This window comes from Notechis scutatus, chromosome 3 (genome assembly GCF_049901735.1).
Source record: "Notechis scutatus isolate UNSWTSFEM ecotype Mainland chromosome 3, rNotScu1.2, whole genome shotgun sequence".
Lineage (NCBI taxonomy): Eukaryota > Metazoa > Chordata > Lepidosauria > Squamata > Elapidae > Notechis > Notechis scutatus.
In genome coordinates, this window is record NC_142011.1 from 70,278,111 (window position 1) to 70,291,868 (window position 13,758).

General features: G+C 36.4%; 1 protein-coding gene across 1 annotated transcript in view; it reads left to right on the plus strand.

Annotated features, from left to right (window-relative positions):
- The window catches only part of PDE4B (phosphodiesterase 4B), a 233,322-nt gene that overhangs the window by 9,063 nt on the left and 210,501 nt on the right, over window positions 1–13,758 (plus strand). Inside the window, exon 2 of the mRNA XM_026665988.2 lies at window positions 12,877–12,986. Within this exon, the coding sequence (XP_026521773.1) occupies window positions 12,945–12,986 (42 nt within the window). The 5' untranslated portion in view covers window positions 12,877–12,944. The remainder of the gene's footprint in view (window positions 1–12,876; window positions 12,987–13,758) is intronic.

Genomic DNA, 13,758 nt, shown 5'->3' on the forward strand with positions numbered 1-13,758 from the left:
ATTTGACACGCTCCAATTATTGTTTGTTCTAAAACATGTCAAATTTATAGTTTCTCTGTAATTTATAATCAGTTTATATATTATTGGCTTAGTCTTTATTTCAAATAGATATAGAATAGATAGATACAGAGATAGATAGATGATAGATAGATGGATGGATGGATATAGTATAGAGACATAGATATATAATATACACACTCATGCACACACATAGAGTATACATTATAATTTCATTTTTCTTTTTCTTGAGAAAGACTCCTTTCTTCTTTCCAAACAGATAAAATGACCAAAGATATTTTTTAATAAAAGTATTAGGCGCTTTTCCTGATAATAACAGAAAGTGAACAACTCATGTAAATACGTTTTAAAAGCCATTTGAAAGCTTCCCTGGAATAGATTGTATTATTCTTTGTTTAATGAACTCATTTTACATATGAAAAACAAAGAACAATGGTTTTTAGTCAATTGCATTACTCTTAACACAGAATTATTAATTTCAGTAGCTCATCTTGGACATCTCTAAGTAATTAAATTGTTCCTTTAAATACTTGAATAGCTGCCTCTAATTTGTGCCTCCCTAGTAAGTCTCACTATGAATTATGGATTATTCAGAAGATCATGTAACCTCACTATGGGGTGCATTGCAATTATTAGAAAGTTAACTTTTGAATCCATCATATTGTCTATTGAGTTGTCAATGGTTAGCATTACAAATATAGAATCAGTTTCTTTGCAAATGAAATTTTCTTACATAAACTAAATTTATAACTATAATGGCTGGAATCTTGACTACATCAGTAGATATATTGGTCATGACTAGGGCATTGTTTTGCAATATTAATTGGATTACCTTTGCCCTGTAAACTGCAAAGATGTAAATAAGGTGCTGTCTAGGTTGTCCTTACTACCTAATGTTTGAATCTCTGCCTGTCCTGGTTACTCTTGGGAGTGGGTGAGGAGGTAACTAGTTGGTTCTGAAATATTGTCAATGCCTCTTTGTGGTAAAAGAAATTATGAGCTGTTGTGCCCTCTTCTAAACAGGCTAGTCCTGCCAGAAGACAATCTAGTCAACATTATATCTAGATTATCTACTTTTTTGCTGTTTTTTCCCTTTTGGGAGAAGGTTGTTGAGACAATGGGAAGGAGCCAAAGTGTAACACTCTAGAAGAAATGTATTATTTTGACCATTTTCAATCAAGGTTCGGCAGACAGCATCAGTTGCTCTCTTAGTTGGCATCTAATGAGCTGGATGGAAATAATGGTCCTCTTCTTGTGGTTTGGGTGTCTTGCAAGTTTTGATACCATTGACCATGCATTGTTCTGCAGTGGTTCTGTTTCATTCTCAGTGGGTAGAGGGCGGGGGATCATTCTTGTGCCTCCTGATATATTCTCTTTCCCTTACTTTTTAAAATGGATATGACACTGCTAGGAAGAGATCATCTGATGGTTCCATGCCATCACAAGCTGTAGGGGAAATACCATTGATGCCTGTGCTGGTGTTGTAGAGGCTGTAAGGATCTGCATGGGAAAGAACAAGCTAAAGTTTTGGATGAGCATGCAAACTGGATCAGGATAGCTTCTTGGTCTTCGGGAAAACATTGAAAATGTGTGATTCCAGAGATTTTTGTTGTTACTGTTTTGCTAGGGGTTTTATGATATTATTGCTATTTTAACCATATTGTGACTATTTTAAATTCTGTTACAAACTTTGTGGGCAGTCAAAATAATCAAGAGCAGCAGTCACCAAACTTTTGGACCTCAGGGACCACCAAACTCATAATATTAAATCCCGGGGACCACTAATATGAATTTTGACTGATGGTGGCTTGCTGACATTGGTGGGAGGGAGAGAGAGGGGGGGGAGAGAGAGAGGGAGAGGGAAACTGAGACTGAGACCTTTAACTTCACGCAAGGAAAGCAGCAGAAGCAGAAGAAGTCTTTCTTACTCGTCCCCAAACTGTGCCAGAATGGCACAGCCTCTTGGAGCATGATACCTTGCAGGGTCCCAAAGACTAATTTCTGGTGGAGTTTAGGGGAGAGAAAGAAAGACTTTTGCTGCTTTCCTTGCGTGCAGCCAAAAGCAGAAGAAAGAAGTGGAAAGAAGCAGCCTGGTAGCTAGGCGAGGCGCTTGGGGCAAGTTCTCCCCTTCCACCCTTTCCCCCCTCCCCTCACTACCCCGTGTTGTTCGCAATGCAAGCAACGCAAGCCTTACGTTCCTGTGGGCCATGTGGGCGGTGCAGCCTGCATTAATTGTTTTGAGGGGGTGCTTTGGTGGTGACATTTTCTCGTGGACCACCAGTGGTCCCCGGCCCGCTGGTTGGCAACCACTGCTCTAGTTGACAGAACCAATTCTATCTTATTCTCATTGATTTTTTTAAACAGAGAAATTTGAATTTGTAGTCCCAAATTATTTTCATTGGTCTTCTCTGCATCTGTTCTAGCTTTCCTTAATGAAGCGCTCAGAACTTGGCACAATACTAGGTTTGAATAAAATAGAATAAGTGGAATGATTACTCCTTGTGATCTAGAAACATAATTGTATTAATGTAGCTAAAATGTCATTTTTTTATTTTTTGAAGCCACATTACATTTAGTAACATATATTTAATATAAATCAAGTATTATTTCTAGGAATTCCTGTATATTTTGTGTCCAAACTTTACATTTATTTGCATTAAAGTTCATTTGGTTGTTTTTGACCTATTTCTTTTTCTAACTGTACTGAATTTTAATATATTTGGTAGATTATTAGCTATCCCATTTATGTTGCTCTATCTACAGATCTGTATATGTTATAAGGATTTCCTCCACATCCTCATCCAAGTCATGAATAAAAATAATAAAGAATAAGGGCCCAGGACCAATCATGTAATGTCCTACTTGATATTTCTCTTTAGTTGAATCATTTATGAGCACTCTTTGAATATGATTTTCAAGCCAGCTGTGTCCTGTTATGCATCCACATTTATCTAACTTGATAATTAATAATTAGAATATGATGAAAATAATTCGCTGAAATCAAAATATGATGCTATAGCATCTCCACAATTTGCTAAAGAAATAACATAGTTAAAAAAAAGAGAGATGGCTTACTCTTGCCAAATTACTGTACTTACTGTTTTCAAGGTGCTTCTAGATCAGGGGTGTCAAACTCGCAGTGTCACAGCAGCGTCATGTGATGTATTGGGACTCCCCTTCACTAAACCGGGCATGGGTGTGATCAGCGTTTGACACATCTGGCCTGCAGGCCAAGAGTTTGACAGTTTGTTCTAAATCATTGGTTTTATCTGTTTAGAATTTTTCCAGGAATCCATGTCAGAAAGCCAACAATTCTTGGGGTCCTTATTCCTATCTTTTTTTGAGGGCAGAGACCACTTTTGCTTTCTTCAGTCTTCTGGCTACTAGCCTTTTCCCAGCATTTCACAAAAATAATATATAAAGCTTCGGTCAGACTATAATGTCTTCCTTTTGTGCTATAGTATCTTGCCTTAGTTATATAAGCACAGCCAAGAAAAAAGGAATCCCTCAGTATATTTTTATTGGCATCAAATTTTAATTCTACCCTTTCTGCAATAGTTGAAAAACTGGTGATTACTTGCAGTTGGTCAAATGGATTCAGAATATCTGGGATAATAACATGATTTTAGGAACTATAAGCTTAGAAATGCTGTTTCATTATATAGACAACTGACATTGAAGTGGATTTGGTGTGCAACATAGTGTGTGTAAAGAGTAATTCGTTTGAAAGGGGTTTTAGTAGAGACAAAATGTTTTCTTCAAACTTAGAAAAACTCAGTTGTTGATCCTTGAATAAGAAAAGATTATCTTCAAATTCTGAAGAGCCTTTGATGGATTAAACTCAGACACAAGCTAAGAAGAGATTTTGCTCAGAGTTACTGCATTCAATATGCAATTAAAATATTTTGTGTAAATGCTTTCATATTACCTAAATGATTAGTTTTTCCATATCCAAAGTACTATAAGAAGTCTGAGAGGGCAAAAAGATAAAGAAAGGAATGGTAAAAGTTTTGAAAATTTGAACCAACTTTTCTATATAAAAAAGTTTACAAGGCTGTAATTGTAATTAAAACAGTGTTTAAAATGGAGTAAAATGTTATTAGATAATTAATTCAGCCATTAGATTATTAGTGTTCATTACTATTTGGAAAAGTGTATATATTTCTTTTTATAGGGCTCAAATTGTGACAATCAATGAGAGATGGAAGCTAACAACTTTCTAATATAGATAGTGCATGATGTAATGATACTAGACTCTCCATTCTATTCCATTTCTTTACTATGATAAATGTTACTTCAATTAAATGACAGAAATGAGGGAGGAAAAAGAAACATGAATTAATATCAGTGTCCTGTCATTCAGAGGAGATAAACTGGCTTAAGTAGAATAATTCAATGAAGTTATATGAAAGGTACAACAATTTAAAGCTAAACAGAACTCTACACAGTAAGGATGTTTGTCTAAGAATGATTGTATTCTCTTGCTGTTAAAATATTATTTCAGTAGCTTCATTTACTTCACCCAATGCTGTTTATTTACAGTCTCTAACAGTAACATTATAACAGAGTTAGAAGTGACCTTGGAGGTCTTCTAGTCCAACCCTCTGCTCAAGCAGGAGACCCTGTTCTATTCTGGACAAATGGTTGTCCAGTCTCTTCTTTAAAACCTCCAGTGATGGCACACCCTCAGCTTCTGGAAGCCAGGCATTCTACTGTTTAATTTTCTCGCTGTCAGGAAATTTTTTCTTAGTTCTTGGTTGGATCTGTCTTTGATAAGTTTCGAACTGTTAGCTTCTTGTCTCACTTTCAGGTGCTTTGGAGAAAAGGTTGACCCTCTTCTCTGTGGCAGCCCCTCAAATATCGGAAGACTGTTATCAACAGTTCCCTAATCCTTTATTCCCTGGGTTAAGAATGTCCGACTTAAGGACAACTCCTAGATATGAACTGTGTATTAGTAAAAATGGTGGTTGACACTGTCCTTCCTTGAGTCAACAAAGTGTTGAAGCTGCATAATGCTTTCAGACAGTACTGAAACCTCACATTTCTAATATACAGGTGTTTTCTGCAGTTTCTAAAAGGATTGCATGGCTGCAGCTTAAGAAGGGACAATGTTGACTACCATTTTTAGTGATATGCAATCTGTAAGTACAAATTCTGACTTAATTATAAATTTGGGCTAAAGAAAGAGTTAGGGAATGAAACTAACCTACAGACGACTGCCTGCATTTCTTTAAACAAGGGAGGTGCAATATTTTTATGCATCCATAGTCTATGCCTAACACCTGTCTCAAGCTATTTATTGATGGATGGATGGATGAATGGATGGCTGGATGGATGACGGAACAGATGATATTGTGCCTCAAAAGTATATGCTAAGGGACTGTTTACCATCACTGTAACCACACCCTTAAAAAATTGTGATATTTTTCTGCTGTATTTAAGATAAGCAAATTCAACACTTTCTGTAGCAGCAAATGAATTACTCTTTAAGATGTAAAAGAACAACTATTTTATCCCGTGCAGCAGATTAAAACAAAAGTGATATTTTTTGTTGCTACTTTTTCTTTCCCTCTTTTTTGTTAATGCTTTATTAATGGAAGAAGCCCTGTTTCACTGATTATCCACTTCATTTGAATAGTAAATGAAAGCAATGTTTTCCCAAGTCACATTTGCTTAAAGAAAAACATCTTTTTGAAAACACTTTTTAATAATTTGCAGATAGCCAGAAGACCATAACAGTTAGCAATCTACTTTGTATGTTTGCAAAAATAAGAAATCTAAGTGGGCTATCTAATATAGGTAATCCTCATTTTGTGACCATTTTGTTCATAAGCAGAATTTCAGTTTCACTTAGCAATCATTCCACTTAACCACAAAGTTTCTAATCTTCATTGTGGTTACTAAATGAGAATCATCTGTAAGCAGCTTGTTATGCGCATTGTGCTTATTCCAATTTTGCAGATATACTTTCCATAAACCTATTTGGTCACATGTGTATGAGTGGGGATGTGACCAAACAGGATAATGGAAAGCAATTTTGCAAAATAGCAATAAACTTACTGCATTGTATGAATAGGAATGAGATCCAGTTTGATGCAGTGGTTTAAGGCACCATGCTAGAACCTGGGAGACCATGTGTTTTAATCCTGTCTTATGCACAAAGTCAGCTGGTGGACTTTGGGCCAGTTCACCCATAGCCCTAGGAAGGAAGGAGGCAGTGGCAAACCACTTCTGAAATCTTGCTAAGAAAACTGCAGGGAGTTGTCCAGGCAATTCGCAGAAGTCAAGGCTGACTCAAAGATGCACGCACACACAAACACACACGTTGTATTGAATGTCACTTTATTAAAATGTAGTGTATGTACACTGTCAATAAAGCTTTAAACATAGGTACATAAAATTTACAAGGTAATGAAACAAAGAACAGAAACCAGATCAGAGAGATAGTTTGCTGCCAATAAAACTGAGACAAAAGGACTGGTCTTTTGGCATAGGATGTGGGTACAGAAATCCTTGCTTACAGACCACAATTGGAACCAGCACCTCTGTCAAGAAGTGCTGGATTGCTAAGTGAAAAATCACATGATTGTACCAAACTTACAATATCACTTCCACTTCCATCATTAATAATTGTTAAGCGAGACATCATATGACTGCAACTTGTGATTTCACTTCTTCATTCTCTGTTAATTATGTTTGTTGGAAGACAGTTTAAGGTTGCAAACATGTCTGTAGGAATCACACAAGTCTTGAGCCTGGGAATCTGTTTTAAATGTGGTGTGCAAACTGCTATCAATCACCAGTTTTAGGAAACAGAAGCTTTTTATTTAAACTCGATTGCTTCTACCACCTCTCTTTATGGGCTTTTCCCTTCTACTGTGTTAAAGTGTTATCCATTCATTCTTAAGTCAATATACATGCTACCATAAGATAGCTGTTCATGTTGCTTATTTCTGTCTGGTCTTTTCTGCATCTGTTGCAAAGCACTGTGAAAATGGTATTGTCCTGTTGGGCGAGTTTCTCTTTTCACCTTTCAGTGTATCATCAACAAGAAACAAAAGAAAGCACTTCAGCAAGAATGATGGGAGTCTGTTTTTCAAGAATCTGTTTTTCTTGTGGATTTATCTGTCCCTCCTCTAATAGCTATCTTCTTGAGACCTCTCAAGTTATGGGAAATAAAGAAATGTGTAGAAAACTGACAAAAATCCTCCCAGAGAGGAGGAGAACATCTCAGAATTGTCATTTTTGGTAATCTCTGAAAGAGAGAAATTATACTCTCTCAGATGATGCAATTTTAGGAACTTTAGCTAAAACTACATAAATTAATTCAGTTTATTCAGTTCGTTTGTTCAACTGTTTATTTGCATGTTTTTACTGCCATATTTCCATTTCTGGCTATGGTAGTGACACAGTAGAACAAACATCCCCAGCCCCTGGGCTGCAGCCCATTACCGGGCTCTGGCCTATTAGGAATTGGGTTGCACAAGTGGCTGGCCAGAGTGTGTACATTGTGTACACAACTCAACTTGTGCGAGTGGTGGGCTGGTGGGCACTGCAAGGGCTGTATGTGTGCAGCCCAGTTCCCCTTTACCCCTCCCCCCCACCCAGGCTGCCAAGCCACAAAGGTTGGGGACTGCTGTAATAGAAATAGAATAACAGGTTGGAAGGAATCTTGGAGGTCTTCTAGTGCAACCATCCTGTTCAAACAAAGGATGGATACATACACACATACACAAACACACACAAACACACACATACACATACATAAATACAAACATACATACATACATACATACATACATACATACATACATACATACATACAGTATAGGAGGCCCTATATTAAAGCATGTCTTTAATATTTTCTGTGTCATTGTGATTTGCAAAGATGTGTTTGAAGCATTGTGAATGAAGCAGTGGGGAACTGGAGAAGATGTCTGCAACAGCAGATAAATTATACAGCTTTTAAGAAACATTGTAAAAGAGCAATGCAAAACCGACAGCTTTATAGGCAAAGGTATCTTTTAGTGTTCTTATATTTACATTATTCAAAACATTGTTGATTATCATTAAAGTTACCATCTGGTTTATTTGAGATTCAGTACAAAAAAGGAAGAAATACTGTGTTCAAAAATTTATTGCTGAGAGTTTATGGTAGATCGGGATTATTTTTTGTGGATCCAGCTTCTTGAAAGCATGGCATATTTTTTAGATAATGTTATGCACAAAGTTTTTGCAGACACCAGAAACCTTTCAAATATTACACAGAGATATCTGGGCCATTACATAAAATATTGTTTTGTAAGCATTCTAGGACAGACTGTTCCTGTCTGTAATAAATCATAATGCTGTCATTTCTGTCATATTTAATACAGAATGAAAACTGTTCTCCTGTCTTCAAGTAATTGGAGTAGAAAGGCATCCATAGCCAACTTACTGTATATACAGATATTTTTATAAATATCAAATTAGACCTTTCATCTTTCTCTGCTTTACTGTTTGTTAGCTTGACACTGTAGATAATGCTTAGTATTTGGCAAATTATATGCTGTGTTTATGTGAGGGCTGAAGCAGTTCTTCCTAATTATTTTCAAACTATACCATACTCTATGCTATACAGTAATAATTTTCCATGAATAATTTCAGTACAGTAACTTTCAGGACTAACAAAGCTCTGTACCCCTATCATATAGAATAACTATAATTACTACTGGTGAATAAAATAGTTGCTATACATTGTGCTGTACATTGGGCAGCATGATGGCTCAGTGGTAAGATGCTGGACTTGTCAGCTGGAAAGTCAGCAGCCCAGATTCAAGACCCAGATACCGTGTGAAGGGGTGAGCTCCCATTCTCACCCCAGCTCCTATCAGCCCACCAGTTTGAAAGTATGCAGATGCGAATAGATAAATAAGCACCACTTCAATGGGAACGTAACAGTGCTCCGTGATGCCATGTGGGCCAAATGACAGTGGAAATGTATTCAGATAGTGCTGATTCAATGGTCTTGAAACAGGAGCACCGCCCCTAAAATCGGCTATAGCTAGCAGAGTAAAATCAGCAAGGATTCCTTTACCTTTTTATACATGATGCCATCCATGTGTTGCTTTGATTTGATCCATGGAATATTTTAGGATTTCTTTTGTTCTTTGTGTATCCTGAAAAATCTATGAAATTTTTAGCTCAGTTTCTGACTGTTAAGAAAGGACTGTGTGCTATATCTCTACCACATATAATTTCTAAGCAAAGCCAATTATTATTTTTAAGAAAATGGATGTGGTCCCATACAGATCTATAAGTTTTTGCGAAAAATAAAATGGTACTAGAGGCTTGCATATTGTTCTGCTGTAAGCTGACTATTTCTTAAATGAATATTTTTTTAAAAAAATAGTCAAAATAGAGAATTTGGTAAGGTTCTAGGCATAACTTCATGGTTATCTATTTTAACTTCTGAAACAACAATATTTTAGGCAGTCTAACAATCTATAACATAATATTTAAACATTTTGATTTGGGAAAAACATACTTTTTATCATTTTAGTATTGAGAACTATGCACACAGTTTAATTCTCACCAATGAAGTGGAAGAATTATTTTTCTTTTCAGTTTAACTCTGCACTCAATTTAATCTATGCAAAGAGAAGTAATATAATGTAGTTGAAATAGTATTGATTTTCTCATCAGAGCTGAAGGAAATTAAAACTGGTGACAGTATGATTATACCTTCTGTAAGAGATCACAATTACTGAAATGCATAAAGTATCATTTCTTGGTTTATGCAATCCCTTTAACCACTATTAAATCATTTTAGAGAATATCTCAATGCAGCCTTTTGCAACCTGGTACTCTCCTAATGTGCTGGATTTCAACTTCCACATTGTTCAGCAAGCACAATTGGATAATTGCCAAATGATTGTATTTACAAATACTACATTTATATGTATGTAATAATTTCTTTTATCCAAGTGTTTGCTTAAAGTTTCTAAAATTCACTCTTTTAGGACTAATATAATCTCTGACGGAATTAATGAAATAAGACTTTTCATGGACATGTATGAATATGGTGGCTCAGTGGTTAAAGACGCTGAGCTTGTCAGCTGGAAAGCTGGCAGCCCAGGTTTGAGCCCTGAATGCTATACAATGGAGTGAGCTCCCATTACTTGCCCTAGGTCCTACCCACCTAGCAGTTTGAATAGCTAACTCCCAAGAAGATAGGCTCAAGATCCATCTGGATCTTGACAGACTAGAACACTGGATCGTATCTAACAAAATGAAATTCAATGTAGAGAAAAGTAAAGTCCTACACTTAGGCAAGAAAAACCAAAAGTACACATATAGACTGGGTGAAACCAGGCTCAATAGCAGTAACTGTGAGAGGGATCTTGGAGTCTTAGTGGACAATGAGCTAAATATGAGCCAGCAGTGTGCAGCAGCAGCCAAAAAAGCTAATGCAATCCTAAATTGTATTAACAGGGATACAATCGAGATCAAGGGAGGTACTAATACCACTCTATAAAGCCTTAGTAAGACCACACCTAGAGTACTGCATCCAGTTTTGTTCACCACATTATAAAAAAAGATGTTGAGACTCTAAAAAAAGTACAGAGAAGAGCAACCAGGATGATTAGGGGACTGGAAACTAAAACATACGAAGAACGGTTACAGGAACTGGGCTTGGCTAGTCTAGTAAAGAGAAGGACCAGGGGAGACATGATAGCAGTCTTCCAATATTTGAGGGGCTGCCACAGAGAGGAGGGGGTCAAGCTATTTTCTAAAGCGCCTGTAAGGAATAATGGATGGAAACTGAACAAGGAGAGATTTAACCTGGAAATAAGGAGAAACTTTCTGACAGTGAGAACAATCAACCAATGGAACAGCTTGCCCTCGGAAGTTGTGGGAACGCCATCACTTGAGACTTTCGAGAAGAGATTGGACTGCCATTTGTAAGAAATGGTGTAGGGTCTCCTGCTTGGGTGGGAGGTTGGACTAGATGACCTACAAGATCCCTTCCAACTCTGATTATCTGTTATCTGATTATCTTTTATCTGTTATCTGAAAGCATGCAAATATAAGTACATAAATAGGTACCACTTTGGTTGGAAGATAATAGCTTTCCGTATTTCTTGGTATATAGTCATGCTGGCCACATAACTATGGAAATGTCTTCGGATGATACTGACTCCCTCAGGTAATAAACAGAGATGAGCACTGTCTGTAGAATTGGAAGCAACTGGACAGGGAAAAAGTTTACTTTTATGAATAATTTATCATTAAATCAATCTTTATTATAACCATAAATCAGCATAAGGAGGGTGGTATATAGTCAATTATCAAGCATAGAAAATACATCATTGTAAAATATTATAAAAAATTAGAAGGTATTAAAACATAAAGTAGATATAAAAAGAAAAGTCTAAAATAATCTAATAGGAGGAATAAGAACATTAAATATAATAAATCCATTCTCCAAAATCAATCTGATCTTCCCAAAAGAGTCCAGATGAGATTGTTTTCCAGTTGAGTATAATAAATCCATTCCCCAATCTTCTTCAGTCTTCTTTTTATCACTTATCCAGTCAGTCAGTTCTAAGTCTGTAACGCCCATATTTCTTTCAGTCTTCTCCACCGAATCGGCCAATTCTCCATTGAGTCGACGGGAGAATCCAGGCTGGGTAGTCTCTAGTCTCATTGCTCTACAGACTGTGTTGAATTCTGAAGACATGCCCCCCTGGTAACAGTCCCCAGTTCTTCACTCGGTCTCAGCTCATTCAGACCACCCTAAAAGGGCTCTGAATTATTTGAGTTTGTTGAAGAATTATTCTACTCCCTGGATTCTCTTCGCCGTTTAGATTTACGGAAAGGTTTGACAGCTGTCTGGCTTTGTTGGCTCAGCCGCCTTTTGTTTATTGCACCCTTTTTATTTTTGCGCTTTTTAATTTTCCTTTTTTAAAATTTCAATTCCCTTTGCTTTGTTGACATTTTGTGTGTGTGTGTTTCTGGTGTGGATTGTGTACTGAGAGTGCCCCAGAGAGCCCATGTGGCCCAAATATAAAGTATAAACCAAGTTCTTTTGTAAATCTAACTAGATTTTACAGTTACTTGGAACTGGGCATTCTTTGTAGCCATTATTGTCAAACTTTTTATAAATGTTTTCAGATTGAGTTTGTATGTTAAAAAACAGTCTTTGCTCAAATGTCAGCTATAGTGTCTGTAAACTGATATATTACTTAACAGATAACAGATAATCAGAGTTGGAAGGGATCTTGTAGGTCAGTCCAACCCCCTGCCCAAGCAGGAGACCCTACACCATGTCCGACAGATGGCAGTTCAATCTCTTCTTGAAAGCCTCAAGTGATGACGCTCCCACAACTTCCGAGGACAAGCTGTTCCATTGGTTGATTGTTCTCACTGTCAGAAAGTTTCTCCTTATTTACTTATTTAAAATCCCTGTAGTGAAAATCCAATATAAATTAAATGAAGTCAAGACACTTTTCACTACCCAAAAATGCACTTTGTCTTCATGGTTATCTGAAAGTTGTCTTGGGTCGTTCTTAAGTGCTCCTGTTCAAATCTAGGAAGTAGCACTGCCAAAGAAACAGCTTTGGCCGCAAAATCAGCAGATAATTGGCAGGGGGAAAAAACCCTCCTACTGTTCAGCAACCATCTTGGGGGAGGATCTCCGAGGAATATTTTTCAATTAGACCATACTTATCTGGTAGGGAAAATGTCAGGTTCATGAATAATTCGTCAGACATTTCTACCATTCTTGGTAATATACAAGACAGACCTTGTTTCCATTCTTAAATTTGAAGACAAATATTGAAATATAATTTTCTTCTTCCTTTTTTTTTTGACCAGGTTTATTGGTTAGGCAGAAGCACAATTGGAAAGGGTGCCTATAATTGAAGTGATTTTCCATCACCATCATGAAGAAAAGTAGGAGTGTAATGACTGTCCCTACAGATGGTGTAAGTATTAACACACATGTCTGTCCGCCTGTCTGTTTCAGATAAAGTATAACTAATCCTGTATTGTTGTAAGTTACAGGTAGTTCTCGACTCACAACAGTTCACTTAGTGATCGTTTGAAGTTATAACATCACTGAAAAAAGTGACATGACTATTTTTCACACTTACGATTGTTGTAGCATCTCCATTGTCATGTGATTTACATTTAGATGCTTGACAACTGACTTAACAGTAGTTCACTTAACAAATGTGGCAAGGAAAGTCATAAAATGGGACAAAACTCACTTAACATAAATTTTGGGCTCAATTGTGGTTGTAAGTTGAGGGTGCTGATTATATTAATGACTTTTAACTTGTATGTAATGCCTTACAGTGTATCTTACAGTGCTTCTGATGCAGAAAATTGTCCAAATATACATTTATTGAATAAATGAATGCCTTGTGAAGAAAACAAGTTATTATAAAATGATGATTGAAGATGATGAAAGTTTCTGAGATGGTCAAAGAAACTTTTTTTGCTTAGAGAGAAAACAATATCTATTTTTATGGCTGACTGGAAGCCCCTTATGTACTGTTTGCATACAATGGGGAAAATTCATGTATCATTTGTGGTTTTGATGATGAGAAAAATACTGAATAATAGAACGGAATTAGCTTTCTTTTTTAATCATAAAATAAGAGATAATTTTGTAGCTATTTTTTGTGCAAAGGACATAGGAACCACCTTCATTTTATTTTTCTTTTCTTGTTTCTGCATTTTTGTCTTTTTTTC